Consider the following 18,027-nt stretch of genomic DNA (forward strand, 5'->3'; position numbering starts at 1 on the left):
CCGCACAACTTTAAATGTAATGTTGTCACATTTTTCCACTCGTGATAATTATTCAAATGATAACACAAAGTTTTAGTAATCGGTTCTTGGCTGCTAAACAGATCACTGTTCACATCTGCAAAATGGTATTCATTGGTAATAACAGCAAAAAGTTGAACAATTTTTTATTCCAAAGCACTACCGTTTCTGTAGAAACTAAGAACCTTGATTCGAGTATGCATGAAATGCAATTCAAAACCTATTTCCTTATCTCATGCTTCTTGATTTTAGTATATCATGAATCCCTAGGCTCTGCGACCTTGCCTGGTCCCCAGAGGCAGAAGGTTGCTGTATAATTAAATCACACGCTACAAAGTAGTACAGTGGCATGATATACACTGCAAATAACACTTCTGTCTTTCTTGGGCTACCACAGAGGAAACAAAACAGTGTTAATAAGTATCAGACCTGTAAAAAAAATCACTGGCAAATCCAGCAAATATTAAGTCATTCCAAAACCAAGCTCGGCTGCCCCTTGTCCATTGTTGTAATTTCTTTAACACACACACATACACACCACACGTACACGCCCAGCATCACTGCTCAAACAGGAAGGGTGGGTGCAGGCTGTCAACTGTGTTCCACTGCTCACTGCCCTTGCCTCCCCTTCGTTTTTACAGCAAGGTTCAGGAGACGGTAACACAACTTTCCATACACTACTAGTCTTGAAATCCCACACGCTTTTCTATCATCCAATCATCAGAACAACAGAGGTAACAGGTAAAACACAGATTGTGTGAAATTTCTGTTCTAACTGTGGTGAAGAGACAAGGGGTGGATTGTGTGTGCAAACTGTCCCCTTTTGTTTGGTGTTGTGATGGTGTTGTTTTGATTTTGGTGGGGGGAATTCTTTTTTTGTTGACGTGACTGAAGTTTGTGAAGACTGTGTGATGAATGTGGATTTTAATGACAATCCTTAAATACGTAATTCACAGAGGCAAGAGGTGGAATGTCTTGGGTTTCCGTGACAAGATTTTGGTAGCAGGGAGGCCATGTGGGGAGCTTCTGTGAGAAGCTGCTAGAGTCTTCCCCCGTGATCGACAAAGCCAATACCAGTCAGCTCCAGGCTGACCAAGGCTGGCCCCATTAGTGACCATGGTAGTGCCCTGGGATAACAGATTTAGGAAGGGGGAAGGAAGCAATAGCAGTCAGAGAGAGAAGGGACAATATACAAGAGAAACAACTCTGCAGACACCAAGGTCAGTGAAGAAGGAGCAGGAGAAGGTGCTCCAGGTGCCAGAGCAGCGATTCCCCTGCAGCCCATGGTAAAGACAACAGTGAAACAGGCAGCCTGCAGCCCATGGAGATTCACAGTGGAGCAAATATCCGCCTGCAGCCCGTGGAGGACCTCATGACAGAGTAGGCAGATGCCTGAAGAAGGCTGTGACCCTGTGGGAATCCCACACTGGAGCAGGTTCCTGGCAGGACCTGTGGACCCATGGAAAATGAGGAGCCCACACCAGATGAGGTGTGCTGGCAAGACTTGTGACCCTGCGGGGGAACCACACAGGAACAGTTCATGAAGAGCTGCACCCACCCTGTGGGAAAAACTCACGTTGGAGAAATTCGTGGAGGACTGCCTCCCACGGGAGGAACCCCACGATGCAGCAGGGGAAGAGTGTGAGGAGTCCTCCCCCCGAGGAGGAAGGAGAAGCTGAAACAACTGACCGCAACCCCCATCGCCTGTCCCCCTGCACTGCTGGAAAGGGGGGGTGTTTTTAAAATTTGGTTTTATTTCTCATCCTACTCTGATTTGATTGGTAATACATTAATTGCCCCACGTCAAGTATATTGCTGAGGGATCTCTACTAGTCCTTATCTCAACCCACAAGCCTTTCATTCTATCTTTTCTCCATCTTCTCTCCCCTGTCCAGCTGAGGGGGGAGTGATAGAGCAGCTTTGGCGGGTGTCTGGCATCCAGCCAAGGTCAGCCCACCACAGCTGATTTTGGAAGTATATAAATATCTAAGAAAACATCTAGCTTAATGTAGGTCTAGCTGATCTTGATTAAACTCGGATCTTAAGTACTTGAAATTGTGCTTCATTTTACAGCTAGTACAGCTATTATACCAATGGAGCAATTTCTCTATGTTCTCTCAACCTTTTCACTGGAGTTGGGAAAGGCGACCCAAAACATCTTTCAGGAACCGTAGATGCAAGGAAAGAGAACAACTTCACTTGTAAAAATAACTGTATTAAAAAAACCCAATCCCATTCCTTTTTTGCCTAAGCTACATTCTACCATTGATGCTCCCCCTACTTTTCAAACTGAAACACTAGCGTTCAGAATATGGAGAGCTAAGTATAAATAAAGATGTTTCTATAAGTGAAGTACAACACAGCCTACTGCTAAACGAGCTGTCACTTTTAACAAGAAGAATGTTCCCTATTCTACCTTCTCCCACCCCCAGCCCAATGAGATCCTGAATCTCTCATCACCTGCTGTGTGCCTGTCACACACACAAGCCAATGGAGCCACAAAATTGCTCTGCACAGGTGCATCCCAAATAACAAGCATACTGTGCAATTCACATCTTTCCCTGCCAGGCTGGTGCCCATGTTGTCTTATCACAAGCCAGCTAGTTTCTCTCGCCTTTTCTAAGAGGAGTTAGAGCCTTCTGCTTTAATAAATCTCAAAGCACGATGTCCTCCACCCCAGGCATGGATGTATACAAAGCTATCCTCTCACTGTTGTCCACTTCTGACAAAGGAAAAATCAAGTCTCCTCACCACAGGGGGAGAGGAAAAGAAGAGAAAGAAAAAAGCCGCCTGTCCTTTCATCTAGAGCCAAGGCTCTGTGAGCTAAATCTATCGCCTGCATCTCCTTGCCCCTGTCACAGAGAAAGACCCAAGACCCCGATGGGGAGAAGCAAGAGCTCTTACCTTAATTATGCTGCTCCTCCGGGGGATGCCGGGTTTGCCTTCTCGTTGTTGACTGGTGGAAAATCCTTTCTCTTTGCTGCTGCTCTCCGGGCTTGCAGGAGGAGCTGATCCCGGCTCCTCGCCGGCTCCCGGCTGTGCACAGTCCCCGTTGGAGACCCGGCTGCCCGCACTGTCAAAGCGGGATCTCCCACCGCCGCCGCCGCCGCCTCCTCCTCCTTCCCCATCTCCTGCCTTGAAGGCCACCTTCCCTTGAAGCGGCCCCGGGGAGGAGGGCAGCCCCCCGCCGCCGGTGCCGCCACCGCTGCCAAACTCCGCCATCAGCCTCCCTGGCTACGGCAGAAGCACCGCCGCTGCCCCCCTCCCCTCCTCCCGCGGCCGCTCGGCGGTGGCTCTCCTTCCGCTTTCTCTCTATTTACGATCGGGGGATTTTGAGCCAAAGTCTCTCCCCTCCGCGCATTTGGCAGCCGAGGCCGCGTAGCTCCAGGAGGGGAGGGGGGACGGACGAAATGTGTCGGTGGCGGCTCGGCGAGCACCAGTCCCGCAGCACCTGGGGAGGGAAGAGGAGACGAAACGTGACAGGCTGCCCTCGCACGAGGCGGGGGAGCGTCGCACCGCGGCGCGCTGCCCTGCGCGCACACGCGAGCGCGCGTGGGAGGAGAGGGGCTGCGCGGGGTCCCCGCCGGGCGCCCCGCGGGGGAAAAGGCGCGACCCGCCGCGGGGGCACCGGGCGGGCAGCGAGCGCAGCCCCGCCGCGGGGAGAGGGGACGGCCCGCCCCGGCCCCCGCGGGGCGGGGGAGGCTGGAGGGGACCGGAGGAACTACGCCGTTGGGGCTGCTCAGCCGCGGAAAGCGAGAGGCGTTGATGGCGGTATTTTCTCACCCTGACACAGCGACACCCACAATCCCTGAAGCGGGAGCGAAAAGAGAACTTGCAGAACAACACGCCCCAAACCCTCCGGCCCCGGCCCGGGGGGAAGCCCGTCCCACCCACGGCGGGGACGATCCGTCGCAGACTCTCTTCGACCCCGGGCGACAGTAAGAAGCGGCGGAACGCGAGCAGCGCCGCCGCGGCCCCGCGGGGCAGCCCCCAGTCGCCCTCAGCAACTTTTGTCCCCTCCCTCCCGCTGCCCGCCGACATCCAGCCGCCCCACAGCGGCGACAGCCGGCCGGGGCAGAGACACCTCCGGACCCCGCACCGCTACTCGCGGTGCCCCCGCACCGCACCGCCCCTCCCGCACGCTGCGGCCCCGCTACCCACCTCGGCGGCGAGGGGAGCCCCCGGCTGCCGCCGCTGCAGTAGCCGCTTTTCCCCCTCTCCCCTCCTCCCCGCTATGGTCGCCGCCTCTGCCCGGAGCCGGATACAGAGAGAAACTGATTCATGTGGCTGCTTTCCTCGCTCTCTGCTTCTGCTGCTGCTGCTGCTGCTGCTGCTGCTGCTGCTGCCGCTGCCGCCGCCGCCGCCGCCGCCGCCGCCGCCGCCTTCCCCGGCCCAATGCTCGGCAACAGCGGGAAAACACCAGCAGAGCCCAGGGGAGAAGCAGTCCCGACCGCCCCCGCGAGGAAACTCTCCGGGGAAGGCAGAGCGAGCGATCCAGGCTCGCCCCCCTCCCCGGCGCCGCCAGTCACAGGGGCCGGCCCCGCGCGGATTGGGCGGCCCCGCCGCCAGCACCCCCCTGCGGCAGCTCGGGGGCGCTCCGCCGGAGGGCAGGACCCGCGCCCGCCCCTTCCCGCGCCCCGCGCTCACCGCTGGATTCCTCTGCACGCTCCCGTCCTGCGCCTGTTGCCCGGGCTCCGGGCTGACACAAAAGAGCCCGCTCTCCGGCTCCCCGCGCCCGGCGCATCCTCCACTCCGCGCTCCTCTCCGGCCCGGGCGAAGACTCCTTCCACCCCTCTTGTCGCGGCCTCGCGCCCTTCACCCGCCCTGCCCACCCGAGGGGCCGCGGCCGCCGGGGCGCGCAGGAAGGGCGGGGGGCGGCAGCACAACGAGCGTTCCTGCGCCCTGCCGGCAGCTCACAGCCCGATGAGAGCCCAGTTAGTGCCATTACTTAATAAAGGAACGAAGGTGATGGAATGCTGGAATATTAAAAGCTTAACGGAAACTGTAACTTGAGTTGCCCTGTGTCCACAACACAGCAAGCACGGCTGGAGAGCCCTCATATACCCCATTACACTCGTTTAGGTTTGCTGTGAGACAAACAGGAGGGACTTGGTGTACGAGAAATAATTCAGAGCGCTACATGTTTATTTTTACCTCTTGACATGGCTGCATATTGCAAGAACTTAATATTTCACGATTAAGTCGAATAAAGGAAAATGAAATGCCTCCGTTCAGGCACTTGGCCCTCTGCTTGAAATTCAGAAGTTGAGTCAGTCAGGGAGACATTGAGAGCACAGGCAAAATTGAGAATCACATAAATAGGAGTGCAAAGAGTCACGCTGAGCAAAGAGACACCTAAGATAGCCCACACCATCTGACCTTCAGCATTTGACTGAAGTGCTTAATGCAAGAGCGCGACTCGAATTATAGTTGAACGAAAGCACTACACTTTTCTTTTAGGTTCCCCCATTTGTCCTCTGAAGATCGCTGTGTCTGGAGCCTTGGTGCCAGAGGTCAGACACCTAGATACCCAAAATAAGGCAGTGTGCTGGTGCAGAGTATCATGGTGGAAACACTGGAGTAAAGGGTACATTTTCAGTCCTGTTCCCTGGCTCCAGGGCTTTACCATGGACTGCAGAGCAGTGTCACCATACCTTGGTGGCCCACTGCCTTGAGCTGTCTCCAAAGGGGAGGCACCTCCATCTTCTCCTTCGGAACACAAAGAGACAGCTCACTCCTCCAAAACACTGAGAGCCACAGTGTTTACTGATTAGATCACTTGGAGCATGAGAGCCCTTATTTCAATGTCCTCTTCCTGAAGGGGTTCACATCTGTGTCCCCACTGCCATTTAAAAAGCTGCCAACTTATAGACTGGTTCTGGTGTGAGTGTTTTCCTCGGGAAGATGTGCCACGCTATAGAAAGGAAACCAAGAGACACTGGGCCAGAAAGAAGATGGAGCACAACTGGGAATGCCACTGCAGTTTAGCAGTAATCTGCTCATGGGTGTTATTAAATAGTCATCTTGGAAGCAAGGAAAGGACCAAACAACTCACCATTGAGGTGAGAGGTCTAGGAACTAAGATACAGGAAGCTACTCAGGTTTGTGTCATGGAAATGCCACACCACTCCTGCAAAATAAATCTGCTTCAGGTGCATAATAATCACATATAATAAACTGTTGATCTCTGGTCCTTGACTCACAGACAATATTCTGGACAATGGTGTTTGTTACTGCAGTGAAAAAGGACCATAAATTATGATCCAGGTTGGAAGAAAGTATGAAGCTATTTGGAGGATATTACTTATTCAGTATCATTTGTAGTGGGTAAACGAAATTCAGAACCTGACACTGCTACATCACTCATATATGGTCCCAATTTTAATCAAACTATTAACAAGGCTTAAGGTTAAATGAAAACCTAGACATTTGCAGGATTTAGGCAGTAAACACCGAGGGGCATTAATATTAAACTTAAGATCTGAAAGAGCCAAAGTCTGTGTCTTCCATTAGCTGGAAATACAGTGATTTTACCATTTGCCCTTATCTGAACATCTTTTGCGTGAACATCTTGCCTTTCATTTAAGTAGGAATAGTCAGCCTTAAATATTGAAGGAACGCTCAGTATTGTATCTCCATATGTGGACATCACAAACCATCCCTACAGGAGACACTTTGTCATTAAGATCATCACTGTTTCTTCTGGAGCATGAGATTTATATGCAACAGGTACAAAATGTTATTAGAATCATTTGTCACAGAGTGTTGCCAGTAAACTGGTGAGGAAGATGTGTGCTTCTGTCATTTTGCTACTTAAGATGCATATACTAGAACACCAGTTTTAAGGCCTTTAGCAAAATTTTATCTGTTCTGTCTCAGAAAAAAAAGATGAAAAAAACCCTCCCTTTTCAACTCTGCTTATCTGTCCAACCTGTATAAAAACAAGATAACACCACTGAAAAAGAAATCATTTAACTTTAGCCTTGGCAGTTCTGTAATGAATGATATCAAGACCTGCAGACATTGCCAGACTTTTGACTGTAAAGGTGATGATTCAATACAAAGGAATGAGTAAAACTTCTGAATCTAATCTTAAGGACACATGCCTGCAAATCAATATAATAGTACCAACACTATGCTTATTCTAAATACTGAAATTTAATTACTGATAAAAACATTGTGTCAGACACTAAACTAGAAAAGTTGCACCAGAAAGATGAAGGTAGCAAATAATTAATTATTCAAATTTGAGATTTCTTCTGACAACCATTCACTGAGTTTTATTATTGCCCCATACTGTTTTACAGAACTTCCTTACCTTTGCAGAGTGTTTGTTCAGATGCATTTTGAATGCATTAAGTTGAAAAATATTTTCATATACAAAACAGATCATTTCTGATAAACCAAATCCCAGAAATGGCCATCGAGACTGAGCTACTCTGTAGAGACCTTGTTTATCCCTGTGAGCTCAGGTTTCCAGAGCAGTTCATGTAATACAATGTAAACCATATACTTTCTTTGCCACAACTTTTTGAAGATCAAAGGGTGAGGAAACTTTTTTGTTATCATTATTCAATAGTGGCCTCAGCAGGCTCTATTTGTTTAATTGTTAAATGAAATAAGGATTATAATGGAATCAAAAGACACTTCTGTGACAATATTTAACTGTGAGAACTTGCTGTCATGCGCACATATTAGCTATTTACATAAAATATCCTATTAAATATCAGAGTTCCACAGCTAAGCTAATACTACCCACTGAACTTTTCTAACTCAAATAGTGTGGCAGTAGAAGCATGCTAAGAAACAGGCTGTGTTAAAACACCAAACTAGTGACTAAATGACCAGTGTTTAAATAAGCCAAATATTAGATTATTACTAATATACAGAATACTTTTTATTCCAAACATGAAAAACTTTAATTAGCAATTATCTTGTTTGAATGTTGCTTTTCTGACATCTCTGCTTGGAATATTTCTTTTCATTATTGTAAGTATCTCTACAATTCTGGCGATAATTTCAATTGCTTGACTTGATTGTTCAGGTCACAGTCTAGCACATACTTGTTTATTATACTTGTTTATAATTAAGTATACACATTTAAGCAGTCCCATTACAGTCGCAATCTGATTCATAATTAATCCAAAGCAAAGTTTAGCTATAAATAATGCATTATTTTATACAACATCTGTAAAGTGCAGGTGTGTTCTATGCACCTAAAAAGAGCAGACAGTACAAGTAAGGGCATATGTATGGATGTGCACTAAAGATAGCAAAAATAGGTAGGCAAATATAGGCTAAATTGACAGATTTGTTTACCACAAGCATTTATTAACATTGTATACTTGAAAGTAATTTTGTTTATAATTTTTGAAAGTTCATTATACTAGCGGTAAGTATCGGAGTAAGTCAGGAGTTGGACTTTGATGTTCCTTGTTGGCCCCTTCCAACTCAGGATATTCTATGATTCTAAGTAGGATGATTTTTTTTTAAATGAAGCACATTTTAGCCTATTAATGTTTATTCTCTATCCTATCTCTAATGCCAATTAGTTTGGCTACCAGCCTATTAGATGTGATGGCTGAGAATTAACAAGAGCTTAACAGTAAATCTACTCTTCCACTGCAGACAATTGAATCCGGAAGCAGTGTTTTTCTAAATCAAAAGTTCTTCTCTAAACTGTCTGTTATTAGGACTGTCATGCTGTGGTGGTTAATTGGTTGCAACGTAGCTTTGAATCACGTTGCTATGAAAATGCGAGTCTTTGTTTATATGTTTAAAAAAGGTCAAGATCTTTAAAAACTGAAGGACAGAATTCCCTCCCTGCCCTTTTTAAGAGAGGACACTTTAAGGGGAAGTTAAAGGGTGGACAGGAAGGACTTTCGGGAAATCAGAGATCTCCCTTATGGCCTCAGTTTGCAAACTAGGAATTAAGTCTTTTTCAAAAGTGTTGACCGAGGCACTAATTTTGAGTAACTCTTTTGGGGATCCTGGGGTTACCTTAACTGGAAAGTAGAGCTAATTAGAAACTAATAGCATGCTGTTAGTTTGCCACTCTTAAAAAGGCTGATATTTTGTAGCAATACTAATTGAGCTTATATTGGATAAGGTTTCCATGGAGCAAAATTTGCATTTTCTTCTACTAGGCAAGGCAGACATAGTGGAAAAGCTTTGCATCATGAACATTTCAGCTGAGGCACACATTTTACCAGAGAGATTGCAACAAACCTGTTCTTGAAGTGTTTCTGATGCATCATTAAAAAGAGCATACAGTGTTTACCATCTCCTAGGGTTGTACTCTGCCCTCTAAGGAGAAGTTACAAAGTTACAAAAACGGGCTGAGAGCCAGAATTCTGCAAAGGATTGGATTTCATTTTGTCCCTTCGTATCATTTGTTAGTAAGCACTGGGTATATACAGAGCCATTTGACTTGTGGGACACAAGGCATTTAATAAGTCATCTATTTTTGTAATTTGAATAATTTGAATAATCTGACTATTATTACAGGAGCATGCAAATAAAATAATCCACAATGAGTTTTTATAACTTCTTCAAATCTAAACTTTTGCAAACTAACCAAAGTGTTAATAGTGATCAAAAGCCTTCATTAAATTTGCACATAGAAAAACCACAAAGCTTTTAGTTTGTAATTTCAGCATTATATGCTTTGCGAATTCTCATCATAGCAGAGTATTAAACAATTTCAGTCCTTTGAGGAAAACTACATCTTCTACACTATAGATGGGTAAATAAATAAAATAGGTTGATTTTTTTTTTACAGACTGAGTTCCTACTAAAATTGTCTTCATTTTATCATGTCCATGAAGGTAAACACCGGGTCTACATGTGCTTAGTAGGAGTTGCAGTGTGTTATGTCTTCACCTTTGAGGACTTAATAGGAGAGTTAATACATACTCACTTCTGCTGATAAATGGTTAACTGTAGGCTGGTGTCAGTTTGTCTTGTTAGAAAGCTTACAACAGAATACTGCAGAAAGAGGAATATATACATATAAAAGATGAATTAAGTTCTTTTATTGCATGGCAGTTAAAATTCACATTATTCATTTTAGCCTGGCAACTTTTCTGAATTACAAGAAATCATATGTTATTCTTAGTATATGCCCACAATAGAGGTAGAGAGAGGAGTTGATTAAGCTCACATAATCCAAGACATAAATGCATTTCTTTCAGTCATTTGAGAAAAATCACAGTGAAAAATACTCATTTGCATTGGTAAAGAGAAAAAAAAAATCACAAAATTATTTGAAACAGATTTTAAAAAGTTTTGGTAACAAATGGGGAACATAGTTTTTCATACTGTTTGACATGAAGACAGGTAGACTGCAAGGAAACACAGTGACATTGTATCCTGTACTAAAGCTTGTAATGCAGTTCCTTAATCCCATTAATTTTCGTATTGCTCACATTAGCAATAAATATCAGTTCCTGTCCCATAGGGATGGTAGGTTTGGTATGTTGCACTAACCAGCACGGGTCTTAACAGAAGTCAATTCCACCATTTAATTTTTTATCCACTCTTCCAACTTTTGAAGCATAAGTCAACAGTCATATTTATGTTCTTTATTTTTAGCTCTAAGAATGCTAATAACCTGCAGTCTTTGTAGATGCTTTCACATGCATATTCAAAACTTTTTTACTAGAAATAGCTTTATGGTTGAAACATCTGGCCAGACGATCTTAACTAAACATCCACTGTACCATTACCACAAACTGACAGGAGTCCAGTATGCAGATAACAATCTTCTTAATTTCTCTGAAACATTTATATTTTGTATAAACTATATATGAAAATCAGGATCCTGACCACTAATGTAACTTATCCTATATTTCAGATAACTGAAAAAATTCTAAAATATATAAAAATCTCTGTGGTAATATCCAGCAACTTCATTTTCTGAGTAAACAGCAGCTGAAGGGGAAAGCACCATTTCTTCTACTGCCAAAAACCAGAAGGAAATTCCCCACTTCTGTTCTTTGCTATGGTAACATACTGCTGGAGGAAGAGTCACCGGGAGGGAGAATCTCTAGTGGGACACCAGTAAAACTAAACAGTACTTGAAGACTTTCTAATTCTCTCACCTATTTGCCTGCATGTATCAGGAGGCTGTGAAAACAAAGTTGTTCCAGCTAGCACTCCTCTTACTTCTCTTAGTTCAGAAAAAATTCTTCCATCCTTCCTTCTCCCATCCAGCTTCTTCTCTCCGTAGGGATCTATATTCTTGCAATCACTGTACAAATTGCTTCTTCCTCCTCCATCTAAGATAAGAATCTACAACGAAGTTCAATCCTCTGAGCATTTCTAAGTCACTGACAAAGGACAGAAGAAACTCCAGAAAAGTTAGGAAAATAGTAAATAAGGAAAGAGTATGAATGAAGAAAATTAATGAAAAGAGACAGCAGAGAAGGACAAAAGAACGTAATGGTAAAACCTCTTAACATTTACTTATAACAAGTTTCAGGATTACTGTCATCATATTCCATAGCACTAATATAGTGACAGGAAAAAATAAAAGAGTGAACAGTGAAGGAAAGGGCAAGTGAAAATTAGAGAGGGGCATAAAGCCAAGGCATTGGTAAATGGAAAGCAATGGTAGGAGAAAAAGAATAAGAACTGTTAGTCACTGGAATTGGAAACAGATTTGAAGACAGAAGAGGACAGAAGGAAATTAAACAAGATTGATCAGATGGAAGAAAAAATATATTATTGCAAAGAATGTTTTGAAATATAATATTACAATAACATTCAAAGAATTCATACTCCTTGACTTAGTTGTCAAGGAGTATGACTGTACAGGGGAAGAAGGAAACAAGACCAATCACATGGAATGATTATGAATGCAAGAGCTCCTCACATTCACATACAACGAGGAAGTAACAGACACAGGCTACAGAAGAGATTTTCTCTTTCAGACTGCATTACCACCATTGATATGTTCCATATGTATTTTGTCCAGCAGAAGCAGCTGAGACCTAAATGCATTCTTGGCTATTTGACATTAGTCATTTCAATACTTAAAGTCACTTTCTGGGGAAAAGGGTTACTTTGGGGGGGAAGGGTTGCTGCATTTTAAATTCTCTCTTTTTTCCCCTTAAGTTCCTAAGTTCTTCCTAAGCAAGAAACAGAACATTTATTTCCATATCTATGAAAAATAAGATCAGATTACTGATTTTAATATTGTTTAAACTAATTATATTTGTATCTGCATTACAGAGAAGACTAAAGGCCCCAGTCAAGATCAAGGCTCATTGCTGTTGACAATGTATAAATATATGGCATTGTCCAGTTCTGAGCTGGCACTTAGCCATCCTGCTTGGAATACAAACAGTGTGATCTTGCATCTACTTGCAGAAGACCGCATAGACGTTCTCTGGGTAATTTAGGAACCGGGATCTCCAAAATTTCTGACCCTCTTCCTGAGCACTGGATCATCTTTCTTCAGAATGTCCTTCCCTAGAAAAATGTCTTCTGGTGCATATATGTGTAGCTAGAAGGAATTTAGGAAAAAGATCAGTGAAGAACTGAAGCACTATGTGTGCCAAAAATATTCACCATCATACATCCACTGGCTACCCTGATTTCTACCACTCTGCATCTCTTTTTTTTTCATTTGTTTTAATTATTTTAAGGCACCTTATACACTTTAATCTGATTTGAAGTCTCAAGTAAGAGATACTATAATAAAAACAGCCATTTTTCATAAATGATTCTGTACAGGTGCAAAGGGTGATGGTGTCAATGAAAGGAAAATCATCTCAATCTTCATTAAGTACAGCATTTTAACATAAAATTAGCAAAAAAATTCAGGGACTGATTTACTTAACTTCATATCTTTTAAAACCTTACAAAACTTCCCTGGGTATTTAGAGATGCAGATGTGTTTAACCCAACTCCTCAGAACTAAGTTCAGTTCTTTTTTTGACCAATTATCTCAGAACTTTCAATTCTGCTGATTTCAGCAATTCCTTCTGACTGAAGAGGCACCTAAAATGCTTAAACATTGTTCATCTGGAAGAAAAAACCAGTTTCTTTGGCTTTTTCTTTTTTTATCTAGCTTGTTGAATTATTAATAATGCTTTGTTTCACATTGCTTATCAGCATGATTCCTGGATTATGAGTATGGACACACATACACATGAGTACGGACACAAACCCTGTAACATTTCGAACTATTTTCTTTGTTTCTCCATTCTGTGGTGAGTATCCTTTGGTTTTCCCAATAAAATACAAAGCTGTGCTCTGGAAAAAAAATAGATGAAGTTACATGAAGCAGATGAAGTAGATGTTTCCAGCAAGACAAACTACGTGAAAGGAGCGAATAAAGCTAAAGAACAATGTACTGCACTGCTCCCCAGTATCAAGCATGGAAAACAGCTCACAAATACTAGTTGTAAATGTAAAAATTAGTTACTCAAGGAAAAGAGAAAAATTGGCCAGAAAAACTGTAGGTTCCATAAATAGGTACTTCATTTGAATTTCTGGGTTTTGGAATCAACTTAAGATTTTAATATGTGAATGACTTACAAATCCAGTGGGAATCCAAAATTAATTCAGTGGAAGAAAAATCTTTAACCTAAGGCATTAAGACTGTTTCGTTATATGTGAACTAGTTTTCCTGAAATTGTCCAGTATATTTTTAAATTTAAATAGGGGTAATGCAAGATATACAGATATACCCCATAGTAATTCTTCCTCTAACTTGTAGTTAAAGATTGACCTCTCAGTTCACTAGCACAAATTTCTGTGAAGTATCTGACAGGCAAATCAAAGCTTCCATCTTGGTTGTACACTTCAACACAACAGTTTGACCATTACAAATCACCAAGTATTAAAACATACTATTCTACATTCTGCCTTCCTTTCAAACGCAGACTATAATTAGCTGTAGCCTCCCTTCTGCTCTACCTTAGCCTAAAGAGTAGTGCTGGCTGTGTGTGGAAGTATGTACAGTCAGATATATAGTGTAGTTGATATATGGGTTCCTTGGTTCTCAGGCTGGCAAAAAGCCAGTCTAATAAAAACAGGAGGACAGTTATTCCCAGTTATGCCCAGCATAAAGTGCTGGGCAGCAGCATGACATTACATATTTTACATCTTATTATCTGTGACTTAATTGAAACTACAGAAATTATCTGAATATCTGTATTTTGTTCTGTATCTTAGGGCTCTCAGGGCATTCTTTATCATGCTTTGAACTAAGAAAAATTACATACAGGACATTTCTTTCTTGTACAAAGGCAGCAGTTAGAAATTCAACACATAAATTAAAAACTCTCTGTCTACTAATATGAGCATGAGGCTAGGTTGGCCACACCAACTGAGAGTATGACCTGCAAACCACATCTACATTAGCTACCCTGAAGGGAATTCTATTTGATTCATAGTGACATGCTTGGGCTCACCTTATATTCACTTTCATCAAGGTAGAGAGGATCACTTGTACTTAGATTTTTCCATTTTTTGCTAAGAGCAATCATCTACAATGGACCTTTGTGGGCTGCAGTTCATGGACTTTGGACCCTCCAGAGAGATAAGGATCAGGAGGGAAAGATTGTACTCAGTCCCTCAGGCACGCTGGTTGTCAAGCTCCATTGCTGGGACTCCAGAAGTAGTAACGCACAAAATAGTCCCCTACTGCAAAATGAGTGCAAAAAAACCCTGTAACTCTGAGTCACTAATAAGTTAATCATGATCTCTGTCAAAGTCCCTCTGCTTTTCAGGTCTATTCCATGTTTCAAGTACTTAATCATGTTTCCTTTCCATTCCCTAGTATTGCTGCCTTTATATAGCAATAGTCCTGTTCTGCAGTAATGGCAATCATTAATGATAAACTATAATCCTTAAATAAATGAACAGTTATATTATAATGTGAAACTGTCCTTTTTTATTTTTTACTTTTCTTTTCTGGGACTCTGCAGACTACAGTCATTTGCAACAGGTTTTCTTAGGACCTTGTCTTACAGAAGACAAAATGTTCTGGCCCTAATCCAGGAAAGCACTTAGATACATGTTGACATTTAAGTAGATGAGTGGCCTTAGTGAGGTCAATTGGACTACTTACTTGTGTAAAGCTAAACCTGTCCTGAAATATTTTGCTTGATGGACACAGACTATTCAGCACTTTGAATGATTGAACCCTTCATGAGATCATACACAATTATTATTATTGCACAAATATTTTGCGCAATAATAATTGCCCTCCAGATTATTTGAAATAAGCAAGTTTATATTCAGTGAATAATTAATGTAGCAAATTTCAATCCAACCCCACAGAAAAGGTATATGATTACTCCCAGTAAGTATAAGGTATTTCTAATTACTGTTGTGTTTTCCTGCTGTGTTTTGGTGTGTTGAGATTGCAAGGATAGGACATACAAGGGTCTGAGTGTGACCTCACACCTGCCCCCCAGAGAATGGCTAAGTCTCTGTCTCCCCTCTTTTGCTCTCTGGCTCTGGCAAACACTTGCAGCAATGCTAGTTCCTGCATGTTTGTGAGGGAGTGTTTTTTTTAAAACAGGGCAAATGACCAGACCCCAAACTTGTTAGCATTTTTGATGGAAAAAGAATATCAAGATACCTCAGCATTATGTTGCCTCTCTAATCATAAGCTAGTATTGCAGCATGGAAGCTGAATGTTGCTTCTTTGCCTAATCCAGTAAGTCGATTTTTAAATGATGTGAGACACAGTTCAGACTTAGTTTTTATTCTTCCTCTACATTCACTGAATGGCTGTCTGCCCTCATTACTGGTGCATTTTTCCTATACAGCATCATTAACAGAAATTCACAAAGAGTGAGATTTTGTGGTCACTTACAGGTTCTTTCTTGGAGGTACCAAGCACAGAAGGGAAAGAGGGTACACTTTTTCTGAGGCCTCATAGGAAAGTCCAGCCCTGTGTGGCACTTACTTATATTCCAAAATAACCTGCTTCTGCTGGGACATACTGACAACAAGGCTTTAAGATCTCAGTGAACCACTCTACTAGGATAAATTAATTTGTTAACAAGTGAGATGATTGTGGAACCAGAACAGCAGGGCTTATCTTCTGGCTTCCTTCAGACTTCCATGAAATAATTTAGATTGATGATTTTAGCAAAAATTCCAAGGTTTTCTATTAGAGAAAAATGTCTTCTTGGTCCTGATATGTATACATTACCTATATAAGTAAACAGGAAATATTAATCAGTGAGATCCTAACTAAGAATTTTCTATTACTTATTTACTTACATTTTTTATGATCTTCAAGTTGTTATAGAAGAAGAAATGTGAAAAGCTAACACACCAATTTGAAGGGTATCATCTTCTTTATGCATTCTTTGTCCTGCCCGTGAACTCTGCCACCAGTTGAATGCCACAGAAGGTTATTACGGAGGAGTTTGTTTCTGACCTTAATTTTTCCAGTACACACTAATCAGTGAAGTGATCACAGTCCAAAGATGTGTAGCTCCTCCTTCCTATCATACTGGTGTTCAGCACGAAATAAAGCCAACAAGGTTTACAAAGCCTCTGAGTTTAACTAGCTGCCAGAAAAAAAAAGTTACATCCACTTCTATTCAAATTAACACCTTGAAATTTGAAGACTATCTCAAATCACACTTGGGCTACACAACCCTTTTCACTTCTCAAAACAATATTGCAGCAATAAACTGCCTCGGCACTTCCTGCTCGCTTTACTGTGAGGAAGGCCATGCAAAAAGACCGTCTGCCTCTGACACTGGTCGGCAGCAGGAAGCCAGGGAGGCATCACAGAACAACACGTTAACCCAGCCGGTTAAAACCCTCCTGAGCACTTTGTCTGAGCTTGGCCAAAGGTTAAACTGGTTCCTATGAACTAATCTCTTCTGCCTTGATTTTATGCTGACTTTCTGTTGCTTGTAAAACAGGAAGCAATGGCCAGACTGAACTTCAGCTAAAATATTTTCTGTTTTTGTTTCGTGACTGTTTGTTTGACTCAGCAAATCTATTGCTTGTTGATTGTTTTTATTACGATACCTAGGACTTCAGTAATTCAGAAACTGTCAGAGCATTTTGGCTTTGAAAATATATGTTCGTGACCATTCACAGTTCTTAAGAATATCCGTTCAAAACACTTCTGCGTATTTGTTTTGTTACAACACTACAAATGCACTATTCTAAGGAGAACACACCTTCAAAAAGTATTCAAGAATGCATATTAAGAGAAAAGGAACATTTCTCTTTCCAAAGTATGCAAATTGTAAACATGGCTTGAAAAAATAAGCCTAGTCATTAAATTCCAACACAAGAAAATACCCTGCTGTGTTTTTCAGTGTGAAAGAAATTCACAAAACCCTATGAGTACCTTGACCCAAACTCCTCTTCAGATCTACCTGCAACAAATACCAGTTTTATAAGGTTTCTGCTCAAGTGTGTGCAGTTGAGCTTTCTCTTTCTCTTTTTCTATCAGTGTTTCCGAAGTGCCTCCCTCTTGCTTGTTACCAGGCAACAGAACAATATTGCTCTGCATGCACATCCAGCAATAAATGACATTATACTCTATTTTTGCAGAGTTTCTCCAAGAAAATAAAGACGTCCTGAAATACTGTCTTGTGAGATAAATAGCTACTGCCCAGAAGACATTTAAATGCTTAAAATGCTGATTTCTTTCTTCATAGAAAGGCAGAGATTGGGGGGGAAAAGAAAAAACAACAAACAAAAAACGAACCCCTTCTCTAATAGAGGAGCTCCCATCCAAAGTGAATTTATAATGCTTAAATAGACCATACTGCAGAAGAAAGCTGCTTCAGTTGTTATTTCAGACAATTAACAGCCTTTTAGGTTCTACAGCCACTTGCATAAGCCTTTATTTTACAATCAAGGCAAAACTAATGAAGCAGCAACAGACATCATATTAAAGTACTTTTCAGTGTCCTAAAGACTAAAATGCTGTCTTTATGACAAACCTTTTTTTTTCCTGTTTCATTTTCTGGTTTGATGTCAATAAAAGCCAAGAAAGTTTAGCAGTTTGCC

The 18,027-nt window shown here is 42.3% G+C and overlaps 1 protein-coding gene across 3 annotated transcripts in view; it reads right to left on the minus strand.

The window, feature by feature from the left end:
* PLCL2 (phospholipase C like 2) overlaps positions 1-4,877 on the minus strand; it is a 102,922-nt gene extending 98,045 nt beyond the window's left edge. The window contains exons 1-2 of one of the 3 annotated variants that reach the window (XM_039390612.1): positions 4,666-4,877; positions 2,923-3,469 (exon numbers count right to left, since the gene is read on the minus strand). In XM_039390612.1, coding sequence (XP_039246546.1) covers positions 2,923-3,240 — 318 coding nt within the window. In that variant the 5' untranslated portion in view covers positions 3,241-3,469; positions 4,666-4,877. Of the gene's footprint in view, positions 1-2,922; positions 3,470-3,801; positions 3,884-4,179; positions 4,571-4,665 lie in introns of those variants that run through there. The other 2 variants (XM_027723810.2, XM_039390613.1) reach the window with 2 other exon arrangements.
* Between the last annotated feature and the right edge of the window lie 13,150 nt (positions 4,878-18,027).

This window comes from Pipra filicauda, unplaced genomic scaffold (assembly GCF_003945595.2).
Source record: "Pipra filicauda isolate LSUMZ 115617 unplaced genomic scaffold, ASM394559v2 scaffold84_size4826128_pilon, whole genome shotgun sequence".
Lineage (NCBI taxonomy): Eukaryota > Metazoa > Chordata > Aves > Passeriformes > Pipridae > Pipra > Pipra filicauda.